Raw genomic sequence first — 25,281 nt, 5'->3', positions numbered from 1 at the left:
ACAAAAAAATCGACACCCATTAAAATCTGAAAACTTTTGTGTAAAAATATCACGTATCATTCTTTTGAAAGGATTATCATACAAAGCAGAGTACACATTTTAATTGTTGCAGCTTGGATTTATTTCACATTTCAATTTTCTTCACTTTTTCCACATTTTTACGGAACGTGCCGCAAAGTTTGCTCTTCATTTTTAGTCAGATACAATTATTACCACTACATTAAAACATACAGATGCTGTGCGAACCGAGGCCAAAGCGAATGACGATAAAGTAAAACAGAACAAAATAACCAGCCGTTATTTCACAGTCGCACTTGACGCGCTTGAAACCGGAAATATTGATAGGAAGAATGTAGTTGTATAATGTATATACTCGTAACGTATACATTATACACTATTACGATCTCTACCTTGTGGAAGGTGATTGCTGTTTTGTTGATGAGAATGGTTCACCCGTGTAATCAAGTAACTTTTTAGAGAATCAGTACCTGTGGTTAATATTTTAATCGGTGTTTTTTGCGCGAGCAGAATCTGAGAAAGCCTAAAATATTGAGACTGTAATAATACACACAGGATGGTTCATTGGTTTGGTTTATTCACAATACATACTATAGCCTCTCCATTAATGTACCTATTGCGTCATCATTGGGTATGATACGCAGTATACAATATTGATGATAGATTATTATATCCTGAGAACATATGTAAGCATGAACGCACACAGAGAGAAAGAGAGAGAGAGAGAGAGAACCAGATTCTGTAATGCAAAGAGGATATTAGGTATATTTGTAGACATATTTCAAGCTCGATGGTAATTATGAGCACAAGATTGTGTTGGGACAAATCGACACGTAATGTGCTTTCGTCACAGATGTTTTGAGAATTATGCTGGAAGTTGCGGCAAAGTTCCCCGCGTCGTGAGAGGTTAGGTGGGATGGCTTACGGGAATCTCACAACGGTGGGAGAATCCTATCGGTGGACAATTCATACATATATTCCCAGTCGAACCTTTCACTACAGGCAGAACGATTCAACCACCGCACACAGCACATCTCTCCTTGAAACGTTACTATTTACACCGTCAATATGGTAAGTCGTTTTATACAATCTAATTACCTACTTTTCTGCTAGTAAACGAAAGGTCAGATGAAGTGTATTGATTGAGACACGAAAATAATAAATCTATTGAAGTTCCTACTTCGGGAATCAGTATTCAGCGATACAATAAAACTCAAATAAGACGCCGAGCTAGTTTAATGTCCGTTACACAGTAATCATTCATTAATCGTACGAACGGAAAACAAAAGACACTTTTTTATCGTCACATTTGATACGTTTGAAATGGCATGATCGTTGATTTGTTCAGAATATACGGGCCGTAGAATCTGGATCAAAAGTTGTAAGAAGTGAATAGACTTTTAAGAATACTCGGCAATTTCATTTCCGCCCATGGTAGTGACAACAAATAAAACAACGTGCATGTCAAGTAATAAAAACAAAACTGAGAAGTACTGATAACATTAGAATAACAGAAGCTAGGATATCGTAACAATTTGAGAAATATGTTGTCGTTAGAACGTTCAAAATGATCAAACTCTGGTGTTCCTGATTTGATTTCATTGTTTTTGGGCTCGTATCTCTGACTGACCAGAACCTAACAAATTGTCAGAAAGATAATAAAGAAATTTTACATCATGATACACTTATAACGCGCAAATACAAACTTTTGGGAATATGAGTTTTACCGTACTTACACAAATCTATTCTCGTCGAGCCATTTGTTAAATTTCATTCAAGCGATCTTTTGAGGGATCTCTACGGTAAACAAAATCCGACGAAAGTCATTAAAATCGAGTGAATACACCAAGGCGTAATTATTTTTATCTTTGTCATTATAAAACCTTATCTTAAATTGTTTTTGTCAAATTATCTTGTGCTATTCGAACTTGCTCAGATTAGTTCTCGATTACATAATAAGGATGTTGTTTCATTGGTGTTCAGCATCATCAGCACGCAAATGACTCAACTGGAGATTTTTCAAGTAGTTTTTCCTCTTCTCTTATCTTCGCTTCCAGATTATAGTGCCTGTTTATTCCATAGGAGGTTCGCATACATGGAATGCAAAATTTAATTGGTGTCAATTTTTAATTACAGATTAAATACGCCGTCCTTTTCTTCATGTGCATCGTCATGGGACAATCCCAGCGACCTTTTTACGCCGGGAGCCGGCCGTACCCAGAAGTACTGCCCAGATTCCAGGATAAGGAAAGTAGCACGACAAGTTCGACCACGGTGACCCCAGTCGACGTTGACCTGGTTAACCGAGTCGGAGAGAATTCAGGATTAAACGACGTTGTTCCTGGGAATAGCGCACCGACCAAACCGATTCCCGGCTCACCAGCTTCGTCCTCGACGCAGAACCCTCTACTCCAAGCTCTTGGATATGGGGAAACGGCAAAGAAGGTCGAGAGCTGGCCAGCGGAACTGCAACCCTTCTGGTATGTGAACCGACAGCAAATCGCTGAGCACCTCAACCCGGTCAAACCTCAGCAAAACGTCGTCCAGCCCGGAGTCGCATCGCGTGGATCTTTCTTCGGGGGATAATTGCGATTGCGTTCTCGATTTTACGAAATTGACTATGACATTTATTTGCTTTTTTACTCTACCTCTCTACTTTCGGCTACCTCGTAGCCCCAGAAGTCATGTTTCAGGGGCTGCGAGAATTGGCAAACAGTGCTGCCGAGTTGCGGGCAGAGTGTGATACAGTCTGATAGACCGCCAGTGAATTGGATCGGAAAAAGCGCGGGTGCATTACAATAACTATCGAGTTTCACCTTTTCTATTTTTCTCTTCGAATTCTGATTCTAACGCGCTGTCTACTGGTGTAAGTCTCGTACACTAGAATTACCATTTTGTTGAAAACATTTATTGTACCGGTTGGTCAAACTTTTAAAAATACCTCTTTCTTTGTCGGTACTTCCAGTATTTCTTTGGAGGTACGTTGCCGGTTGGTGCAAAAATGAATGTCTTGCATTATTAGTAATACTCCTGATGCATGAAAATGAGTATTGAAATGCCGTTACTGTTCCGCTTATTTCTTTTACCTGATTTTACGAAGAGTGAAACAGTCAGTCCATCATCTTATGTCTGAGGAAATCCCGATACACGTTCACGCATTAAGCATGAGTACGTTAACTGACTCGGGCGTAGGACTCGGTTGAAGCAATGAATTTATTAACTCATCACGGCACTAAGTCATTGCGTTCAAGATTATGGATTGAGTTTACAATTAATTAGAATTTTAATCATTTTCGTTTACTGTATTAATGATAGCAGTTACTAAGGTGTGATTGTATGCAAATAAATATCAAGAAATTCTAACAAAACTTATTTTACTGTACCAACTACATATTGATAATGCTCTAACGTTAAACAGTATTGACAGGTCTAAGTTGAAAATCTTTAGTCTCGGAATCGATTTGTATGACCCTTTCTCGACTGATTGGAACACCAGGAACTCAGAAAACATATGAAAAAAAGCGTAGGACCAACAGCAAAGAAATTACGAGGAAAACACCAGCAGCAGAGGTTCCGATTAGAGGATCCTTTGTTTTTTGGCTGTAACTCTCGATCTATTGCTCGCAGCGTATTGGGACTGCACTTACTCGATTTCTCGAAAAATTGGTTGGAATAGTGCCTTGAAGAATTAATTGCAGCACTTTCCGGAATCGTAGAAATTTTTGACAAAAATCCAAAGGGGTGAGCCTTAGTTTTTTCTTGATTTTCGGAGCCGAAAATTTCTCGTCTCCGAATCGATTGGCATGACCCTTTCTAGAGTAATTCGACCACCAGGAACTCAGAAAACACATGAAAAAGATCGTAGGACCAACAGCGAAGAAATGACGATGAAAATCTGCAGTTTTTTGGCTGTAACTTTTCAAGCGCTGCTTGCAGCGTATTGGGACTGCGCTCAATCGTTTTCTCTCGCAAAATTACGTCGAAATAGTGCCCTACAAAATTAATCGCAGCCTTTTCCGGAATCGTCAAAATTTTCGACTGAAATCCAAAGGGGTTAGCCTTGGTTTTTTCTTGATTTTCGGTGCCGAAAATTTTGCGTCTCCGAATCGATTGGCATGACCCTTTCTAGAGTAATTCGACCATCAGGAACTCAGAAAACACATGAAAAAGAGCGTAGGACCAACAGCAGAGAAATGACGTGAAAATCTGCAGTTTTTTGGCTGTAACTCTTCAGGCGCTGCTCGCAGCGTATTGGGACTGCGCTTAATCGTTTTCTCTCGCGAAATTACGTCGGAATAGTGCCCTACAAAATCAATCGCAGCCTTTTCCGGAATCGTCGAAATTTTTGACAAAAATCCAAAGGGGTTAGCCTCAGTTTTTTCTTGATTTTCGGAGCCGAAAATTTCGCGTCTCCGAATCGATGAGCATGACCCTTTCTAGAGTAATTCGACCACCAGGAACTCAGAAAACACATGAAAAAGATCGTAGGACCAACAGCAAAGAAATGACGATAAAAATCTGCAGTTTTTTGGCTGTAACTTTTCAAGCGCTGCTTGCAGCGTATTGGGACTGCGCTTAATCGCTTTCTCTCGCAAAATTACGTCAGAATAGTGCCCTACAAAATCAATCGCAGCCTTTTCCGGAATCGTCGAAATTTTTGACAAAAATCCAAAGGGGTTAGCCTTAGTTTTTTCTTGATTTTCGAAGCCGAAAATTTTGCGTCTCCGAATCGATTGGCATGACCCTTTCTGGAGTAATTCGACCATCAGGAACTCAGAAAACACATAAAAAAGAACGTAGGACCAACAGCAGAGAAATGACGATGGAAATCTGCAGTTTTTTGGCTGTAACTCTTCAGGCGCTGCTTGCAGCGTATTGGGACTGCGCTCGATCGTTTTCTCTCGCAAAATTACGTCGGAATAGTGCCCTACAAAATTAATCGCAGCCTTTTCCGGAATCGTCGAAATTTTCGACAAAAATCCAAAGGGGTTAGCCTTAGTTTTTTCTTGATTTTCGGAGCCGGAAATTTTGCGTCTCCGAATCGATTGGCATGACCCTTTCTAGAGTAATTCGACCACCAGGAACTCAGAAAACACATAAAAAAGGTCGTCGGACCAACAGCAAAGAAATGACAATGAAAATCTGCAGTTTTTTGGCTGTAACTTTTCAAGCGCTGCTTGCAGCGTATTGGGACTGCGCTTAATCGCTTTCTCTCGCAAAATTACGTCGGAATAGTGCCCTACAAAATCAATCGCAGCCTTTTCCGGAATCGTCGAAATTTTTGACAAAAATCCAAAGGGGTTAGCCTTAGTTTTTTCTTGATTTTCGAAGCCGAAAATTTTGCGTCTCCGAATCGATTGGCATGACCCTTTCTGGAGTAATTCGACCATCAGGAACTCAGAAAACACATAAAAAAGAGCGTAGGACCAACAGCAGAGAAATGACGATGGAAATCTGCAGTTTTTTGGCTGTAACTCTTCAGGCGCTGCTTGCAGCGTATTGGGACTGGGCTCGATCGTTTTCTCTCGCAAAATTACGTCGGAATAGTGCCCTACAAAATCAATCGCAGCCTTTTCCAGAATCGTCGAAATTTTCGACAAAAATCCAAAGGGGTTAGCGTTGGTTTTTTCTTGATTTTCGGAGCCGAAAATTTTGCGTCTTCGAATCGATTAGCATGACCCTTTTTAGAGTAATTCGGACACCAGGAACTCAAAAAACACATGAAAAAAAGCGTAGGACCAACAGCAGAGAAATGACGATGAAAATCTGCAGTTTTTTGGCTGTAACTCTTCAGGCGCTGCTTGCAGCGTATTGGGACTGCGCTCAATCGTTTTCTCTGGCAAAATTACGTCGGAATAGTGCCCTACAAAATCAATCGCAGCCTTTTCCGGAATCGTCGAAATTTTTGACAAAAATCCAAAGGGGTTAGCCTTCGTTTTTTATTGATTTTCGAAGCCGAAAATTTTGCGTCTCCGAATCGATTGGCATGACCCTTTCTAGAGTAATTCGACCATCAGGAACTCAGAAAACACATAAAAAAGAGCGTAGGACCAACAGCAGAGAAATGACGATGAAAATCTGCAGTTTTTTGGCTGTAACTCTTCAGGCGCTGCTTGCAGCGTATTGGGACTGCGCTCGATCGTTTTCTCTCGATAAATTTCGTCGGAATAGTGCCCTACAAAATTAATCGCAGCCTTTTCCGGAATCGTCGAAATTTTCGACAAGAATCCAAAGGGGTTAGCCTTGGTTTTTTCTTGATTTTCGGAGCCGAAAATTTTGCGTCTCCGAATCAATTGGCATGACCCTTTTTAGAGTAATTTGACCACCAGGAACTCAGAAAACACATGAAAAAGATCGTAGGACCAACAGCAAAGAAATGACGATGAAAATCTGCAGTTTTTTGGCTGTAACTTTTCAAGCGCTGCTTGCAGCGTATTGGGACTGCGCTCAATCGTTTTCTCTCGCAAAATTACGTCGGAATAGTGCCCTACAAAATCAATCGCAGCCTTTTCCGGAATCGTCGAAATTTTCGACAAAAATCCAAAGGGGTTGGCCTTGGTTTTTTCTTGATTTTCGGAGCCGAAAATTTTGCGTCTCCGAATCGATTGGCATGACCCTTTCTAGAGTAATTCGACCACCAGGAACTCAGAAAACACATAAAAAAGAGCGTAGGACCAACAGCAGAGAAATGACGATGGAAATCTGCAGTTTTTTGGCTGTAACTCTTCAGGCGCTGCTTGCAGCGTATTGGGACTGCGCTCGATCGTTTTCTCTCGCAAAATTACGTCGGAATAGTGCCCTACAAAATTAATCGCAGCCTTTTCCGGAATCGTCGAAATTTTCGACAAAAATCCAAAGGGGTTAGCCTTAGTTTTTTCTTGATTTTCGAAGCCGAAAATTTTGCGTCTCCGAATCGATTGGCATGACCCTTTCTAGAGTAATTCGACCATCAGGAACTCAGAAAACACATAAAAAAGAGCGTAGGACCAACAGCAGAGAAATGACGATGAAAATCTGCAGTTTTTTGGCTGTAACTCTTCAGGCGCTGCTTGCAGCGTATTGGGACTGCGCTCGATCGTTTTCTCTCGCAAAATTACGTCGGAATAGTGCCCTACAAAATTAATCGCAGCCTTTTCCGGAATCGTCGAAATTTTCGACAAAAATCCAAAGGGGTTAGCCTTAGTTTTTTCTTGATTTTCGGAGCCGGAAATTTTGCGTCTCCGAATCGATTGGCATGACCCTTTCCAGAGTAATTCGACCACCAGGAACTCAGAAAACACATAAAAAAGGTCGTCGGACCAACAGCAAAGAAATGACAATGAAAATCTGCAGTTTTTTGGCTGTAACTTTTCAAGCGCTGCTTGCAGCGTATTGGGACTGCGCTCAATCGTTTTCTCTGGCAAAATTACGTCGGAATAGTGCCCTACAAAATTAATCGCAGCCTTTTCCGGAATCGTCGAAATTTTCGACAAAAATCCAAAGGGGTTAGCCTTAGTTTTTTCTTGATTTTCGGAGCCGAAAATTTCGCGTCTCCGAATCGATGAGCATGACCCTTTCTAGAGTAATTCGACCACCAGGAACTCAGAAAACACATGAAAAAGATCGTAGGACCAACAGCAAAGAAATGACGATGAAAATCTGCAGTTTTTTGGCTGTAACTTTTCAAGCGCTGCTTGCAGCGTATTGGGACTGCGCTTAATCGCTTTCTCTCGCAAAATTACGTCGGAATAGTGCCCTACAAAATCAATCGCAGCCTTTTCCGGAATCGTCGAAATTTTTGACAAAAATCCAAAGGGGTTAGCCTTGGTTTTTTCTTGATTTTCGGAGCCGAAAATTTTGCGTCTCCGAATCGATTAGCATGACCCTTTTTAGAGTAATTCGACCACCAGGAACTCAAAAAACACATGAAAAAAAGCGTAGGACCAACAGCAGAGAAATGACGATGAAAATCTGCAGTTTTTTGGCTGTTACTCTTCAGGCGCTGCTTGCAGCGTATTGGGACTGCGCTCAATCGTTTTCTCTGGCAAAATTACGTCGGAATAGTGCCCTACAAAATCAATCGCAGCCTTTTCCGGAATCGTCGAAATTTTTGACAAAAATCCAAAGGGGTTAGCCTTCGTTTTTTATTGATTTTCGAAGCCGAAGATTTTGCGTCTCCGAATCGATTGGCATGACCCTTTCTAGAGTAATTCGACCATCAGGAACTCAGAAAACACATAAAAAAGAGCGTAGGACCAACAGCAGAGAAATGACGATGAAAATCTGCAGTTTTTTGGCTGTAACTTTTCAAGCGCTGCTTGCAGCGTATTGGGACTGCGCTCAATCGTTTTCTCTCGCAAAATTACGTCGGAATTGTGCCCTACAAAATCAATCGCAGCCTTTTCCGGAATCGTCGAAATTTTTGACAAAAATCCAAAGGGGTTAGCCTTAGTTTTTTCTTGATTTTCGGAGCCGAAAATTTCGCGTCTCCGAATCGATTGGCATGACCCTTTCTAGAGTAATCCGACCACCAGGAACTCAGAAAACACATGAAAAAGATCGTAGGACCAACAGCAAAGAAATGACGATGAAAATCTGCAGTTTTTTGGCTGTAACTTTTCAGGCGCTGCTTGCAGCGTATTGGGACTGCGCTTAGTCGTTTTCTCTCGCAAAATCACGTCGGAATAGTGCCCTACAAAATCAATTGCAGCCTTTTCCGGAATCGTCGAAATTTTTGACAAAAATCCAAAGGGGTTAGCCTTGGTTTTTTCTTGATTTTCGGAGCCGAGAATTTTGCGTCTCCGAATCGATTGGCATGACCCTTTCTAGAGTAATTCGACCACCAGGAACTCAGAAAACACATGAAAAAGGTCGTAGGACCAACAGCAAAGAAATGACGATGAAAATCTGCAGTTTTTTGGCTGTAACTTTTCAGGCGCTGCTTGCAGCGTATTGGGACTGCGCTTAATCGTTTTCTCTCGCAAAATTACGTCGGAATAGTGCCCTACAAAATCAATCGCAGCCTTTTCCGAAATCGTCGAAATTTTCGACAAAAATCCAAAGGGGTTAGCCTTAGTTTTTTCTTGATTTTCGGAGCCGAAAATTTTGCGTCTCCGAATCGATTGGCATGACCCTTTCTAGAGTAATTCGACCACCAGGAACTCAGAAAACACATGAAAAAGGTCGTCGGATCAACAGCAAAGAAATGACGATGAAAATCTGCAGTTTTTTGGCTGTAACTTTTCAAGCGCTGCTTGCAGCGTATTGGGACTGCGCTTAATCGTTTTCTCTCGCAAAATTACGTCGGAATAGTGCCCTACAAAATCAATCGCAGCCTTTTCCGGAATCGTCGAAATTTTTGACAAAAATCCAAAGGGGTTAGCCTTGGTTTTTTCTTGATTTTCGGAGCCGAAAATTTTGCGTCTCCGAATCGATTGGCATGACCCTTTCTAGAGTAATTCGACCACCAGGAACTCAGAAAACACATGAAAAAGGTCGTCGGATCAACAGCAAAGAAATGACGATGAAAATCTGCAGTTTTTTGGCTGTAACTTTTCAAGCGCTGCTTGCAGCGTATTGGGACTGCGCTTAATCGTTTTCTCTCGCAAAATTACGTCGGAATAGTGCCCTACAAAATCAATCGCAGCCTTTTCCGGAATCGTCGAAATTTTTGACAAAAATCCAAAGGGGTTAGCCTTGGTTTTTTCTTGATTTTCGGAGCCGAAAATTTTGCGTCTCCGAATCGATTGGCATGACCCTATCTAGAGTAATTCGACCACCAGGAACTCAGAAAACACATGAAAAAGGTCGTAGGACCAACAGCAAAGAAATGACGATGAAAATCTGCAGTTTTTTGGCTGTAACTTTTCAAGCGCTGCTTGCAGCGTATTGGGACTGCGCTCAATCGTTTTCTCTTGCAAAATTACGTCGGAATAGTGCCCTACAAAATTAATCGCAGCCTTTTCCGGAATCGTCGAAATTTTCGACAAAAATCCAAAGGGGTTAGCCTTAGTTTTTTCTTGATTTTCGGAGCCAAAAATTTTGCGTCTCCGAATCGATTGGCATGACCCTTTCTAGAGTAATTCGACCACCAGGAACTCAGAAAACACATGAAAAAGGTCGTCGGATCAACAGCAAAGAAATGACGATGAAAATCTGCAGTTTTTTGGCTGTAACTTTTCAAGCGCTGCTTGCAGCGTATTGGGACTGCGCTTAATCGCTTTCTCTCGCAAAATTACGTCGGAATAGTGCCCTACAAAATCAATCGCAGCCTTTTCCGGAATCGTCGAAATTTTTGACAAAAATCCAAAGGGGTTAGCCTTAGTTTTTTCTTGATTTTCGAAGCCGAAAATTTTGCGTCTCTGAATCGATTGGCATGACCCTTTCTGGAGTAATTCGACCATCAGGAACTCAGAAAACACATAAAAAAGAGCGTAGGACCAACAGCAGAGAAATGACGATGGAAATCTGCAGTTTTTTGGCTGTAACTCTTCAGGCGCTGCTTGCAGCGTATTGGGACTGCGCTCGATCGTTTTCTCTCGATAAATTACGTCGGAATAGTGCCCTACAAAATTAATCGCAGCCTTTTCCGGAATCGTCGAAATTTTCGACAAGAATCCAAAGGGGTTAGCCTTGGTTTTTTCTTGATTTTCGGAGCCGAAAATTTCGCGTCTCCGAATCAATTGGCATGACCCTTTTTAGAGTAATTTGACCACCAGGAACTCAGAAAACACATGAAAAAGATCGTAGGACCAACAGCAAAGAAATGACGATGAAAATCTGCAGTTTTTTGGCTGTAACTTTTCAAGCGCTGCTTGCAGCGTATTGGGACTGCGCTCAATCGTTTTCTCTCGCAAAATTACGTCGGAATAGTGCCCTACAAAATCAATCGCAGCCTTTTCCGGAATCGTCGAAATTTTTGACAAAAATCCAAAGGGGTTAGCCTTGGTTTTTTCTTGATTTTCGGAGCCGAAAATTTTGCGTCTCCGAATCGATTGGCATGACCCTTTCTAGAGTAATTCGACCACCAGGAACTCAGAAAACACATGAAAAAGGTCGTCGGATCAACAGCAAAGAAATGACGATGAAAATCTGCAGTTTTTTGGCTGTAACTTTTCAAGCGCTGCTTGCAGCGTATTGGGACTGCGCTTAATCGTTTTCTCTCGCAAAATTACGTCGGAATAGTGCCCTACAAAATCAATCGCAGCCTTTTCCGGAATCGTCGAAATTTTTGACAAAAATCCAAAGGGGTTAGCCTTGGTTTTTTCTTGATTTTCGGAGCCGAAAATTTTGCGTCTCCGAATCGATTGGCATGACCCTATCTAGAGTAATTCGACCACCAGGAACTCAGAAAACACATGAAAAAGGTCGTAGGACCAACAGCAAAGAAATGACGATGAAAATCTGCAGTTTTTTGGCTGTAACTTTTCAAGCGCTGCTTGCAGCGTATTGGGACTGCGCTCAATCGTTTTCTCTTGCAAAATTACGTCGGAATAGTGCCCTACAAAATTAATCGCAGCCTTTTCCGGAATCGTCGAAATTTTCGACAAAAATCCAAAGGGGTTAGCCTTAGTTTTTTCTTGATTTTCGGAGCCAAAAATTTTGCGTCTCCGAATCGATTGGCATGACCCTTTCTAGAGTAATTCGACCACCAGGAACTCAGAAAACACATGAAAAAGGTCGTCGGATCAACAGCAAAGAAATGACGATGAAAATCTGCAGTTTTTTGGCTGTAACTTTTCAAGCGCTGCTTGCAGCGTATTGGGACTGCGCTTAATCGCTTTCTCTCGCAAAATTACGTCGGAATAGTGCCCTACAAAATCAATCGCAGCCTTTTCCGGAATCGTCGAAATTTTTGACAAAAATCCAAAGGGGTTAGCCTTAGTTTTTTCTTGATTTTCGAAGCCGAAAATTTTGCGTCTCTGAATCGATTGGCATGACCCTTTCTGGAGTAATTCGACCATCAGGAACTCAGAAAACACATAAAAAAGAGCGTAGGACCAACAGCAGAGAAATGACGATGGAAATCTGCAGTTTTTTGGCTGTAACTCTTCAGGCGCTGCTTGCAGCGTATTGGGACTGCGCTCGATCGTTTTCTCTCGATAAATTACGTCGGAATAGTGCCCTACAAAATTAATCGCAGCCTTTTCCGGAATCGTCGAAATTTTCGACAAGAATCCAAAGGGGTTAGCCTTGGTTTTTTCTTGATTTTCGGAGCCGAAAATTTCGCGTCTCCGAATCAATTGGCATGACCCTTTTTAGAGTAATTTGACCACCAGGAACTCAGAAAACACATGAAAAAGATCGTAGGACCAACAGCAAAGAAATGACGATGAAAATCTGCAGTTTTTTGGCTGTAACTTTTCAAGCGCTGCTTGCAGCGTATTGGGACTGCGCTCAATCGTTTTCTCTCGCAAAATTACGTCGGAATAGTGCCCTACAAAATCAATCGCAGCCTTTTCCGGAATCGTCGAAATTTTCGACAAAAATCCAAAGGGGTTGGCCTTGGTTTTTTCTTGATTTTCGGAGCCGAAAATTTTGCGTCTCCGAATCGATTAGCATGACCCTTTTTAGAGTAATTCGACGACCAGGAACTCAAAAAACACATAAAAAAGAGCGTAGGACCAACAGCAGAGAAATGACGATGAAAATCTGCAGTTTTTTGGCTGTAACTTTTCAAGCGCTGCTTGCAGCGTATTGGGACTGCGCTCAATCGTTTTCTCTCGCAAAATTACGTCGGAATCGTGCCCTACAAAATCAATCGCAGCCTTTTCCGGAATCGTCGAAATTTTTGACAAAAATCCAAAGGGGTTAGCCTTAGTTTTTTCTTGATTTTCGGAGCCGAAAATTTCGCGTCTCCGAATCGATTAGCATGACCCTTTTTAGAGTAATTCGACGACCAGGAACTCAAAAAACACATAAAAAAGAGCGTAGGACCAACAGCAGAGAAATGACGATGAAAATCTGCAGTTTTTTGGCTGTAACTTTTCAAGCGCTGCTTGCAGCGTATTGGGACTGCGCTCAATCGTTTTCTCTCGCAAAATTACGTCGGAATCGTGCCCTACAAAATCAATCGCAGCCTTTTCCGGAATCGTCGAAATTTTTGACAAAAATCCAAAGGGGTTAGCCTTAGTTTTTTCTTGATTTTCGGAGCCGAAAATTTCGCGTCTCCGAATCGATTGGCATGACCCTTTCTAGAGTAATCCGACCACCAGGAACTCAGAAAACACATGAAAAAGATCGTAGGACCAACAGCAAAGAAATGACGATGAAAATCTGCAGTTTTTTGGCTGTAACTTTTCAGGCGCTGCTTGCAGCGTATTGGGACTGCGCTTAATCGTTTTCTCTCGCAAAATTACGTCGGAATAGTGCCCTACAAAATCAATCGCAGCCTTTTCCGAAATCGTCGAAATTTTCGACAAAAATCCAAAGGGGTTAGCCTTAGTTTTTTCTTGATTTTCGGAGCCGAAAATTTTGCGTCTCCGAATCGATTGGCATGACCCTTTCTAGAGTAATTCGACCACCAGGAACTCAGAAAACACATGAAAAAGGTCGTCGGATCAACAGCAAAGAAATGACGATGAAAATCTGCAGTTTTTTGGCTGTAACTTTTCAGGCGCTGCTTGCAGCGTATTGGGACTGCGCTTAATCGTTTTCTCTCGCAAAATTACGTCGGAATAGTGCCCTACAAAATCAATCGCAGCCTTTTCCGGAATCGTCGAAATTTTCGACAAAAATCCAAAGGGGTTAGCCTTAGTTTTTTCTTGATTTTCGGAGCCGAAAATTTTGCGTCTCCGAATCGATTGGCATGACCCTTTCTAGAGTAATTCGACCACCAGGAACTCAGAAAACACATGAAAAAGGTCGTCGGATCAACAGCAAAGAAATGACGATGAAAATCTGCAGTTTTTTGGCTGTAACTTTTCAAGCGCTGCTTGCAGCGTATTGGGACTGCGCTTAATCGTTTTCTCTCGCAAAATTACGTCGGAATAGTGCCCTACAAAATCAATCGCAGCCTTTTCCGGAATCGTCGAAATTTTTGACAAAAATCCAAAGGGGTTAGCCTTGGTTTTTTCTTGATTTTCGGAGCCGAAAATTTTGCGTCTCCGAATCGATTGGCATGACCCTATCTAGAGTAATTCGACCACCAGGAACTCAGAAAACACATGAAAAAGGTCGTAGGACCAACAGCAAAGAAATGACGATGAAAATCTGCAGTTTTTTGGCTGTAACTTTTCAGGCGCTGCTTGCAGCGTATTGGGACTGCGCTCAATCGTTTTCTCTCGCAAAATTACGTCGGAATAGTGCCCTACAAAATCAATCGCAGCCTTTTCCGGAATCGTCGAAATTTTCGACAAAAATCCAAAGGGGTTAGCCTTGGTTTTTTCTTGATTTTCGGAGCCGAAAATTTTGCGTCTCCGAATCGATTGGCATGACTCTTTCTAGAGTAATTCGACCACCAGGAACTCAGAAAACACATGAAAAAGATCGTAGGACCAACAGCAGAGAAATGACGATGAAAATCTGCAGTTTTTTGGCTGTAACTTTTCAGGCGCTGCTTGCAGCGTATTGGGACTGCGCTCAATCGTTTTCTCTTGCAAAACTACGTCGGAATAGTGCCCTGCAAAATTAATCGCTGCCTTTTCCGGAATCGTCGAAATTTTCGACAAAAATCCAAAGGGGTTAGCCTTGGTTTTTTCTTGATTTTCGGAGCCGAAAATTTTGCGTCTCCGAATCGATTGGCATGACCCTTTCTAGAGTAATTCGACCACCAGGTACTCAGAAAACACATGAAAAAGGTCGTAGGACCAACAGCAAAGAAATGACGATGAAAATCTGCAGTTTTTTGGCTGTAACTTTTCAGGCGCTGCTTGCAGCGTATTGGGACTGCGCTTAATCGTTTTCTCTCGCAAAATTACGTCGGAATAATGCCCTACAAAATCAATCGCAGCCTTTTCCGGAATCGTCGAAATTTTTGTTGAAAATCCAAAGGGGTTGGCCTTAGTTTTTTCTTAATTTTCGGAGCCGAAAATTTCGCGTCTCCGAATCGATTGGCATGACCCTTTCTAGAGTAATCCGACCACCAGGAACTCAGAAAACACATGAAAAAGATCGTAGGACCAACAGCAAAGAAATGACGATGAAAATCTGCAGTTTTTTGGCTGTAACTTTTCAGGCGCTGCTTGCAGCGTATTGGGACTGCGCTTAATCGTTTTCTCTCGCAAAATTACGTCGGAATAGTGCCCTACAAAATCAATTGCAGCCTTTTCCGGAATCGTCGAAATTTTTGACACAAATCCAAAGGGGTTAGCCTTAGTTTTTTCTTGATTTTCGGAGCCGAAAATTTTGCGTCTCCGAATCGATTGGCATGACCCTTTCTAGAGTAATTCGACCACCAGGAACTCAGAAAACACATGAAAAAGGTCGTCGGATCAACAGCAAAGAAATGACGATGAAAATCTGCAGTTTTTTGGCTGTAACTTTTCAAGCGCTGCTTGCAGCGTATTGGGACTGCGCTTAATCGTTTTTTCTCGCAAAATTACGTCGGAATAGTGCCCTACAAAATCAATCGCAGCCTTTTCCGGAATCGTCGAAATTTTTGACAAAAATCCAAAGGGGTTAGCCTTGGTTTTTTCTTGATTTTCGGAGCCGAAAATTTTGCGTCTCCGAATCGATTAGCATGACCCTTTCTAGAGTAATTCGACCACCAGGAACTCAGAAAACACATGAAAAAGAGCGTAGGACCAACAGCAGAGAAATGACGATGAAAATCTGCAGTTTTTTGGCTGTAACTCTTCAGGCGCTGCTTGCAGCGTATTGGGACTGCGCTCAATCGTTTTCTCTCGCAAAATTACGTCGGAATAGTGCCCTACAAAATCAATCGCAGCCTTTTCCGGAATCGTCGAAATTTCCGACAAGAATCCAAAGGGGTTAGCCTTAGTTTTTTCTTGATTTTCGGAGCCGAAAATTTTGCGTCTCCGAATCGATTGACATGACCCTTCCTAGAGTAATCCGACCACCAGGAACTCAGAAAACACATGAAAAAGATCGTAGGACCAACAGCAAAGAAATGACGATGAAAATCTGCAGTTTTTTGGCTGTAACTTTTCAGGCGCTGCTTGCAGCGTATTGGGACTGCGCTTAATCGTTTTCTCTCGCAAAATTACGTCGGAATAGTGCTCTACAAAATCAATCGCAGCCTTTTCCGGAATCGTCGAAATTTTCGACAAAAATCCAAAGGGGTTAGCCTTAGTTTTTTCTTGATTTTCGGAGCCGAAAATTTTGCGTCTCCGAATCGATTGGCATGACCCTTTCTAGAGTAATTCGACCACCAGGAACTCAGAAAACACATGAAAAAGGTCGTCGGACCAACAGCAAAGAAATGACGATGAAAATCTGCAGTTTTTTGGCTGTAACTTTTCAAGCGCTGCTTGCAGCGTATTGGGACTGCGCTTAATCGTTTTCTCTCGCAAAATTACGTCGGAATAGTGCCCTACAAAATCAATCGCAGCCTTTTCCGGAATCGTCGAAATTTTTGACAAAAATCCAAAGGGGTTAGCCTTGGTTTTTTCTTGATTTTCGGAGCCGAAAATTTTGCGTCTCCGAATCGATTGGCATGACCCTTTTTAGAGTAATTCGACCACCAGGAACTCAGAAAACACATGAAAAAGGTCGTAGGACCAACAGCAAAGAAATGACGATGAAAATCTGCAGTTTTTTGGCTGTAACTTCTCAAGCGCTGCTTGCAGCGTATTGGGAGTGCGCTTAATCGTGTTCTCTCGCAAAATTACGTCGGAATAGTGCCCCACAAAATTAATCGCAGCCTTTTCCGGAATCGTCGAAATTTTTGACAAAAATCCAAAGGGGTTAGCCTCACTTTTCCTCGTGTCAAAAATCTTTCGTCTTTGAATTGATTAGTTTTACCCTTTCTCGACTAATACGACCTTCAGGAACCTATGAAAGACATCAAACATTGCGTAGGACCAACAGCAGAAAAGATACGAAGGAAATTCTTCGTTTCGTGTTCAAATGGTAGTGGGACCAACAGGTGACAAAATGCGATTTAAATAAGGGAAAATGCAATCATTCATTTTATTTCAGTGGAGGATACATAAAATGAAAACGATATGACACTCATAATACATCGCATTCTGCAGAGGTGTGTTGCGCTTGGACGCAAGCCGGAGGCCAAACAATACTTAATAACTACGAAAATTAGTATCACATACAATATTTTCTATATACTGCTTAAGACAACATATACTGCAACTCACATGTCCTGTTATAATATTCAAACTTATTATATAATGTTCAATCATACTTTTGAATTTCTTCTTGTCTTTCACTTCATACTTTCAGGTAGCCTTTTAAATTACTACATACACTAACACCCAAACACTTGTACCCATAAAATTAAGGTATCTCGAATAACCAGCTGAAACTTGGTAGCAACAAATTTGTTATTTCATTTCCCCACCTTTTCGAAAACTCTGCAACTTTCACGCATTCAGGCCAGACCTATCGAAACATTGTTGAAAGGGGTTAGCCTTGCTTATTTGCAATCTTTGAACACAGGTATTTCTTTTACTGAAAACGATTTGTGCGATTCTTCTTCGACTAAGTGGACCTTGAGAATTCGAAACACAGTTACAACCTCGTAGGACTAACAACAGCGAAAATCCGGCTAAATTCTACCGTTCTTCGGCCGTGTTTTCCTATTTGCTGGACGAACCGACTCAAAACGGCACGCGATTGCTCTTCCTCGCAAAATGAGGTCGATACAGCGTTTGAGCCACTTGGTTCTACGTTTTTTTTCATAAATATATGTAGTAGAGATTCAGGTTCCAATAAGAACAGTAAGTCCAGTGCAGGCCGTTTTATTCCAAAAAAGTGTGTTTTATAACGTGTATAATTTTGACGATATTTTTAAAACCCTAATCACGAAAAAGGGCTAACTTCGAAATTGACCAGACACCCCCGTAACACCTGGAACTTCTGCTAGATTTGTTATTGTTAGTATACAAGGCGTAGTAACGACCCTACCTGTTGTCTTTACAACGATAAAAAAAACAATACCGAACAGCTACCAGCGCCCACTCATAGGAACATTGAGAAGTAAAAAGACAGACGCGCCACCTGGTTCGAAGTACACACGTAAAGTATTTCGAGTATCAACTATCGAATTATCGACGTAAAACCTAACCTGACCCAATCTAAACCAACCTTATCTAAACCGCGTACTGGTAGCGCCCCGAGGAGGCGTTTTAAAATCATACATATGTATATCGTCTTGAATTTCTGCTGTGAAGGATAAGTAATAATCTGCTCTACTTGGTGGAGTCAATCGTAGAAGTGAGGAGCCAGGCGAAGGGGCCTGGAATAGACCCGGAGAGTCAGCCTGCAGACGATTCTGTCAGCTGTCAATTTAGCCCGTTGGTGTGCCGTACAAAACAATCGAGGTACAAGAAAATACGTATGTAGCGTGCGTGTGTGTATGTGGGCCTACTATATACACAGCACAAATTCGAAAACGGAAATAAAGATAGAATAAAAAACACAAACTCCCTCCGAACAAAATGGCTATGGGCAAGGGATTTCGGATTTATGAGAAGTTAAAACCGCCAAGCCCTCACTCTCTTCTACTCGAGCAAAGAAACCGCAAGGATACCGTCCTCTTCGAATCCCAAGCAGTGGCAGTCTTGTGTGAGTATACCGACAATAATCCCCCTCCTTCTGTTTTCTCCGTAACGGAAAATTAACACGAAGGAAAGAAGCCTTACAATTACAAACTGTCGAAAATCTTCGTCTTATCTGTCAAGTATTAGAAGTTCTGCGATATTCTAATTTTCTCTGTACCGTTTCCGCTAATAAATACGGCAGTTACTGTCGTTGTACATTATTGACAGTTCTACAAAAATATACCCCCCGGTAATGGATGCTGGTTTATATTTCTTTGCCAAAGTAAAATGCAGTAGAGAAGGAAAGACTGCAGTAGAAGTGTCTGAGAATTGAAAAAATTATTACGATTGGCAATATGGCGGGTTCAGCGAGTCGTTTCAGAAGATAAAAGTCTGACCGTTCTGACTAACTGCTGTGAATTACCCTTGGTTGATGACCAATCTGTTCGAATTGACAGCGAATTAACGCTCAAATTTGAATCTAGACTGCTGCTTCATTCGCATCGTTCAATCAGTTACCAATTCCGATAACGCGCTGCGAGCGGTGGAACATTTTACCGCGTTTTTGACCGAAACGGAAATTCCAGAAAAATACCGAAAAAATACAGAAATAATTGTCAATTCTATTTAGGCTGAAAACCGACTTTGTATATAAAATAAATTATAAACTAAAAAACAACAGGGTTCACGATGGCTTCCCGATACCGAAAGCAGTGGGACTAATATTTTCCGAGTTACTGAAAGTCCGTATAATTTCAACGAACGATCATTATTTTGCCGAAATCGAATAGACAATTGTTAACACGTCTTCTTAAAAATCCCCCGTCGTGTGCTGAATGCACGATTGCAGTTGTAAATTGGTTGATAATTTTCCAGCTTAAAAAATTTATTATAGCATAAATTCGCATCACCAAAGAGTAGAGCTCAGTTCTCTGTTCCAGAGAAGATTATTACCTTGTTTTTGAGCACTTGAATCAATAAAGATGCAAATCATTTCACTATAACTAATGGTTTGTCTTTGTTTCCCCACTGTCAAAATTTGAAATCCTTTATTTCACACATGAGGTATATCTTTAAGCAATAATGGCAATTTGATAATATATTTTCGTGGGAATAGCTCATGATTGTCAACACTCATCTTGAGAAAAATACGACACTTTCTCAATTACATTTTCTACAGTAGCCAGAATATATAAGTGAATCGGTATTGTTGGCAAAAACAATCTACCTTATCTGTAAACTAGATAAGATTCCTGAACACAAATTGAGAAACACTGAAACGCAATAAACTGTGAACAACAGACGCAAAGAATCGCGTTCAAATTAAGGTCACTCATTTGAAAAATGTCTTCACTTCTATTTTCAACAGCTGCCCAAGAGACGGAGTCACTCAAGTCTCAGTACGTTAAACTATTGGATGCCTATGGGTGCCTGGGTGTCCTGCAGCTGAATGCCGGGGACAGTACTTTGCTCTATCTAGTTCTCGTTACGGGCTGTTTCTCCGTGGGAAAAGTTGGGGAGTCGGAAATATTTCGTGTGACGCAGACGCATTTTGTACCACTGCATTATGTCCAGGGTAACGAAGACAGGATCTCAGAGGTCAGGAAAGTCCTCAACTCCGGGACATTTTACTTCTCATGGAGCGCCGGTCAGCAAGAAGCCCTGGACATAACACTCAGTGCCCAGAAGCGCTATAAGTCCAGCATTACAGACAACAGATTTTTTTGGTACGCCCATTACACATCAGCTATTCGATTGATACCCTCTTTGTTCTGTTTCTTCGGACTCTTCACAGTTCTCAACTAAAAATGGCAGCACATTATTCTTATATTGAAATAATAATTTTCCGCAGGAATCGAATGCTGCACATCCATCTACTTAGATTTGGAGTCAACACTAGTCAATGGTTGTTAAAAGCAATGTGCGGAAGCGTTGAAATCCGCACTGTGTATGTAGGGCATCGACAAGCCCGCGCTGTTGTGGTGTCCAGGTTGAGCTGCGAGCGCGCAGGAACAAGGTTTGCAAATATATCTAGAATCAATAGGTACACACGTTTCCGACTGGTTGTTCATAATAGTGTAATTTCAGGTTCAATGTCCGAGGGAGTAACGATGATGGACATGTGGCAAATTTTGTGGAGACGGAGCAGGTGATATACTTGGACAATGAAGTGACTTCGTATGTTCAGACGCGTGGCTCGGTCCCACTTTTCTGGGAGCAGCCTGGGGTGCAAGTCGGTTCTCACAAGGTGAAGATATCGCGTGGATTCGAGGCCTCGGCACCAGCATTCGAGCGACATTTGTCGATGATAAAGGAGCGTTACGGACAGCAGGCTATCGTAAATCTACTGGGATCTAGTCTGATTGGTAATAAAGAGGGTGAGGCGATGCTGAGTAACCTGTTTCAGCGTCATCACAGCGTCTCAAAGCACCGTGCGGATGTTCCTCACATTCTATTCGATTACCATCAAGAATGCCGTGGAGGAAACACCAAGAATTTGTCCAAGCTGAAGTCAAAGGTCGAGAAGTACCTCAAATCTTATTCCCTCTTCTACGCCGTTGGCACTGAAGTCATAAAGGAGCAGCGAGGTACAATCCGCACTAACTGCCTCGATTGTTTGGACAGGACAAATTGTGTACAGACGTTCTTTGCCATGGAGATACTCGCTGTTCAGTTGGGGCTCTTGAAACTTATGGAGAAACAGCAGATGGTCTCGAGGTTTGAAGAAGTATTTCGGCAGATGTGGATAAACAATGGAAACGAAGTCAGTAAAATATACGCCGGCACCGGCGCCATTCAGGGTAGCTCAAAACTCATGGACGGAGCACGATCCGCTGCGAGAACGATACAGAATAATCTGTTGGATTCCAGCAAGCAGGAGGCCATTGATATTCTACTCCTCGGTTCGACTCTGAACACTGAACTCGCCGACAGAGCTCGGCTCCTACTTCCATCCAATATGCTTCATGCGCCTCCTAGTGTACTCAGAGAAATGTGCAAGAGGTACAACGAGTACGTTGTTTCTATGAATCTGCGTGTCGGCGTTGGAACATATAACGTCAACGGAGGAAAGCACTTTCGCAGTGTTGTTTACAAGGATGTTTCTTTAGCTGACTGGCTTCTGGATTCAGTCGGCAAGTCACCTTGTGAGTAGTATTTTTTTTTTTTTTCTGTAAGTCTTGTAGATAATTCAAGACATTTGTGTAAACTGGTAATAACTTCATGCGAATGATTTTCTAGCTCTAGTAAGCGTGAAGCACGACAATGTTCCTGTGGATATATTCGCGATAGGGTTTGAAGAAATCGTTGATTTGAATGCTAGTAACATCATGGCAGCAAGCTCGGAAAACGCAAAAGCATGGGCGGAAGAATTGCAGAAAGTTTTGTCTCGGGACAACGAATATGTCCTTGTAACGTTCCAACAGCTTGTTGGGGTTTGTCTCTATCTCTTCATTCGGCCTGAACATGCGCCTTACTTGAGAGACGTTGCTGTCGATTGTGTGAAAACTGGACTCGGTGGAACGACGGGTAACAAAGGCGCCACGGCCATAAGATGCGTTCTTTATTCGACATCTATCTGCTTTGTATGTGCACATTTTGCCGCCGGCCAGTCTCAGATAAGCGAACGAAACGCCGACTATGCTGAAATAACTCGAAAAATCACTTTCCCCATGGGAAGAACTCTCAATACTCACGACTATGTATTCTGGTGTGGCGATTTCAACTACAGAGTCGATATGGAGAAGGATGAAATGAAGGAGATGATCAAGAGGAATGAATTCGATCAGATTTTGCAGTGCGACCAATTAAAGGTGGGTTTATTTTGGTCCTTCAATGCGCCCATTTTCCAAGAACTCCGATTTGTCTCTACGGTCCAAGTTTGCGAGTTGATGTGAGCAGATTTACGAATAGTATTACACGTTTGTTACATATCGTGTTCATTTTTCTCTTCTACAACTTCAGAATCAACAGGAGGAAGGTAATGTTTTCAAAAACTTTTTGGAGGGTCCGATCAACTTCCCTCCTACGTACAAATACGATCTTTTCTCCGATGACTACGATACGAGTGAGAAATGCCGACAACCCGCTTGGACAGATCGAGTGTTATGGAAAAGGCGGAAACAGGTTCCCGATATTGGTAAATTGAAAGAATAAATATCTGCTGATATTTTTCTGAAAATTGGTGTAACAACGTGTACAAAAATGATTGAGGACTTACAATTATTTTCCAGATTCACCGGCGGACTGGAATCCTGGACGCCTTGTTCACTACGGCAGGGCGGAATTAAAGCAAAGCGATCACAGGCCTGTGATAGCAATAATCGACATAGACGTTCACCAAGTCGACGTAGAAAAGCGGAAGCGTGTGTTCGAAGAAGTAATCCAAGACCTGGGACCTCCCGACGGCACAATAATAGTGAAAGCAGTAGACGACGGCAGCGAGGAAATGGACAGTGTATTCGACGACAGTTTCATGATGGCGTTGCTGCAGGATTTTTCACACATAGGTGAAGTTATCCTAGTCAGGTTTGTCGAGGACACAATTTGGGTCACTTTTAGGGATGGTCAGTGCGCCCTGGCTGCTGTGAATAAGGGAACAACCCAAGTATGCGGTCAGACCTTGACACTGTCTCTGAAGTCGCCCAACTGGGTGAGGCTGATACAAAAAGAGATCGAAATATGCAGCAATACCACTGTGCCCTACTGCATGGACAACTCTCCTACCGATAGTCCAGTCCACCAGTTCGAAGGGCTCAATTTAACCGAGCGAAAAAATTTCCCCGAGCGTTACAGTCCCAATGGGGCGATTCCTCCACCCAGACCAGCACCCCCAGGTCGCCCCATTCAACCTAGCCGAAGTCCAACTGTGGAAAGGCGCCAGGTACCCCGTGCCGGTGTTTACAGCGTCGTGCCTAATCAATTTCCGTCGCCTCGCGGTCGTCCTTGTAACCCGGAGTCACCTGAAAACGAAAGACAATCACCGGAATCTGCGATTTACGAGGAAATCCAAGACGGTACACCGAGTTATCCAATTCCCAGCAGGCCTCCGCCACCCTTACCGCGTATCGAAAGTCCCGATGATTTCTCAAACAGCCCTTCGACCTCCTTGCCACCTCCGCTTCCCCAGAGACAAGCGGCTCTTCCACCTCCTCAGCATCCGCCACCAACCTTGCCAATGAATATGCCACCTCCTGTTCCTGCGAGAACGACAGGAGGACCACCGATTCCGGCACGGAATCCTCATTAGGTGTGAATTGTTATATAATTGTTTGTAAACAACTTTTTTTCAGCCAGTGATTACTATGTATTAATCATTGACTATTTTTCGACGGTGAAAATAGAGACTTTGCGCTATTGAAGGTCTATTCGCGGTAAGATCGTTGGAATCATTCGTCACCGGATATTCCACTCGCCCGATTTTTTGAACGGATATTAGTTTAAATATTTAAGTGAGGGAGCAGGTAATCCTTTACTTCAATAAAATAAAACTTTCACACGGGCAGATATACGTATAAAAACCATGCTTCACTGTGATAGTTTTATTTGATTCCAGCATCTGAAAACTGTAGAGCATTGCAGGTCGTGTATGACTTTGATTATGATTTTGTATCTTAATTCTTTTCCGTTTTTGTTTATACAATTTACTTTATTCGTTTACTCTGCGTTCTTTTTTAAACAAGTGAATTTCCTACACGCCTGTATACATAACTATACCTTGCCCAATTAACGCTCCAAAAATTGAGCTTAAGCTTCAAAGTCTTGAAACAATTTTTGCTCGCATCAGCTACAGATCAAGACTTCAGTATTATTTCTGTGATGGTAATCTGTCCTTATTACGCCTATAATATGAACAAGCTGAATAATCTTACTCAATTTTATTGAGTCTATACGAACAAGCTAATAAATATAAAAAGTATACTAGCTACATCGAATGAGGACAGTTTTGAAATTATGAACTATTTATTAAGAATCGGCAACGTCTCAGCGCGTCGTTGATTTGCTATCATTTGTTGTTCTAAAGATACAGCAGGATACTTACACTGTATTGTTAGGAATGTAAAAAAAATTGTAATGATCAAATCGAACAAAAATCACTCCTAGTTATTGAACATGAACGTAATATTGTATATCTTGGAAGCGGTTCGATGTTCAGTTATAAATAATTTCAGTACACATACAATAAAGGTACATATGCGATAATACAGACACGAGTATATATATATATATTATTGTTAACTGCTGATCGTCGTACGTCTCACTTTGTTGTGCTTACCAAATTATAATTGTATATTAGTACATATGATGAGCTAAAATAATAAACCTGTCAATGTTACTTGTTAGACACCTAGATGATTACTACGTTAGAGTTAAAGAGATTGTTGATGAACTGACAGTGAGTATTATTATATTTATTTTGCATCAAAACGAGTTATAGTTATATTATGTAGTATAATTATATGTACACGGTGATTCTAAATAAAATGTACATGTTCAAAATTAATTATTTTTTACGGCTATCTGAATTTGTGGATCAAATAATGAAATATTAAATAAATTTATTCGTTAATTACCGAACACTGCAGTTGGCTTCAACAGACAGCGCTAT

General features: G+C 41.7%; 2 protein-coding genes across 3 annotated transcripts; both read left to right on the top strand.

The window, feature by feature from the left end:
- The first annotated feature begins 865 nt into the window (after positions 1–865).
- LOC124411611 lies at positions 866–2,903 on the top strand. Its single transcript, XM_046890838.1, has 2 exons — positions 866–1,089; positions 2,155–2,903. The coding sequence occupies exons 1-2, from the start codon at positions 1,087–1,089 to the stop codon at positions 2,602–2,604; spliced, it is 453 nt and encodes a 150-aa protein (XP_046746794.1). The 5' UTR covers positions 866–1,086; the 3' UTR covers positions 2,605–2,903.
- A 15,282-nt stretch (positions 2,904–18,185) lies between these two features.
- Positions 18,186–25,173, top strand: LOC124411014 (synaptojanin-1). 2 transcript variants are annotated; one of them, XM_046889823.1, is made up of 8 exons: positions 18,186–18,699; positions 20,044–20,401; positions 20,527–20,691; positions 20,763–20,823; positions 20,896–21,820; positions 21,915–22,486; positions 22,638–22,812; positions 22,907–25,173. In XM_046889823.1, the coding sequence occupies exons 1-8, from the start codon at positions 18,573–18,575 to the stop codon at positions 23,920–23,922; spliced, it is 3,399 nt and encodes a 1,132-aa protein (XP_046745779.1). In that variant the 5' UTR covers positions 18,186–18,572; the 3' UTR covers positions 23,923–25,173. The 2 variants fall into 2 exon arrangements, with proteins under 2 accessions (XP_046745779.1, XP_046745778.1); XM_046889822.1 differs by having other exon boundaries at positions 20,763–21,820.
- The last annotated feature ends 108 nt before the right edge of the window (positions 25,174–25,281 follow it).

The sequence above is a fragment of the Diprion similis genome, chromosome 10 (assembly GCF_021155765.1).
Source record: "Diprion similis isolate iyDipSimi1 chromosome 10, iyDipSimi1.1, whole genome shotgun sequence".
Lineage (NCBI taxonomy): Eukaryota > Metazoa > Arthropoda > Insecta > Hymenoptera > Diprionidae > Diprion > Diprion similis.
Note: the sequence above shows the minus strand (reverse complement) of the source record. Positions and strands in the feature narration are given on the sequence as shown.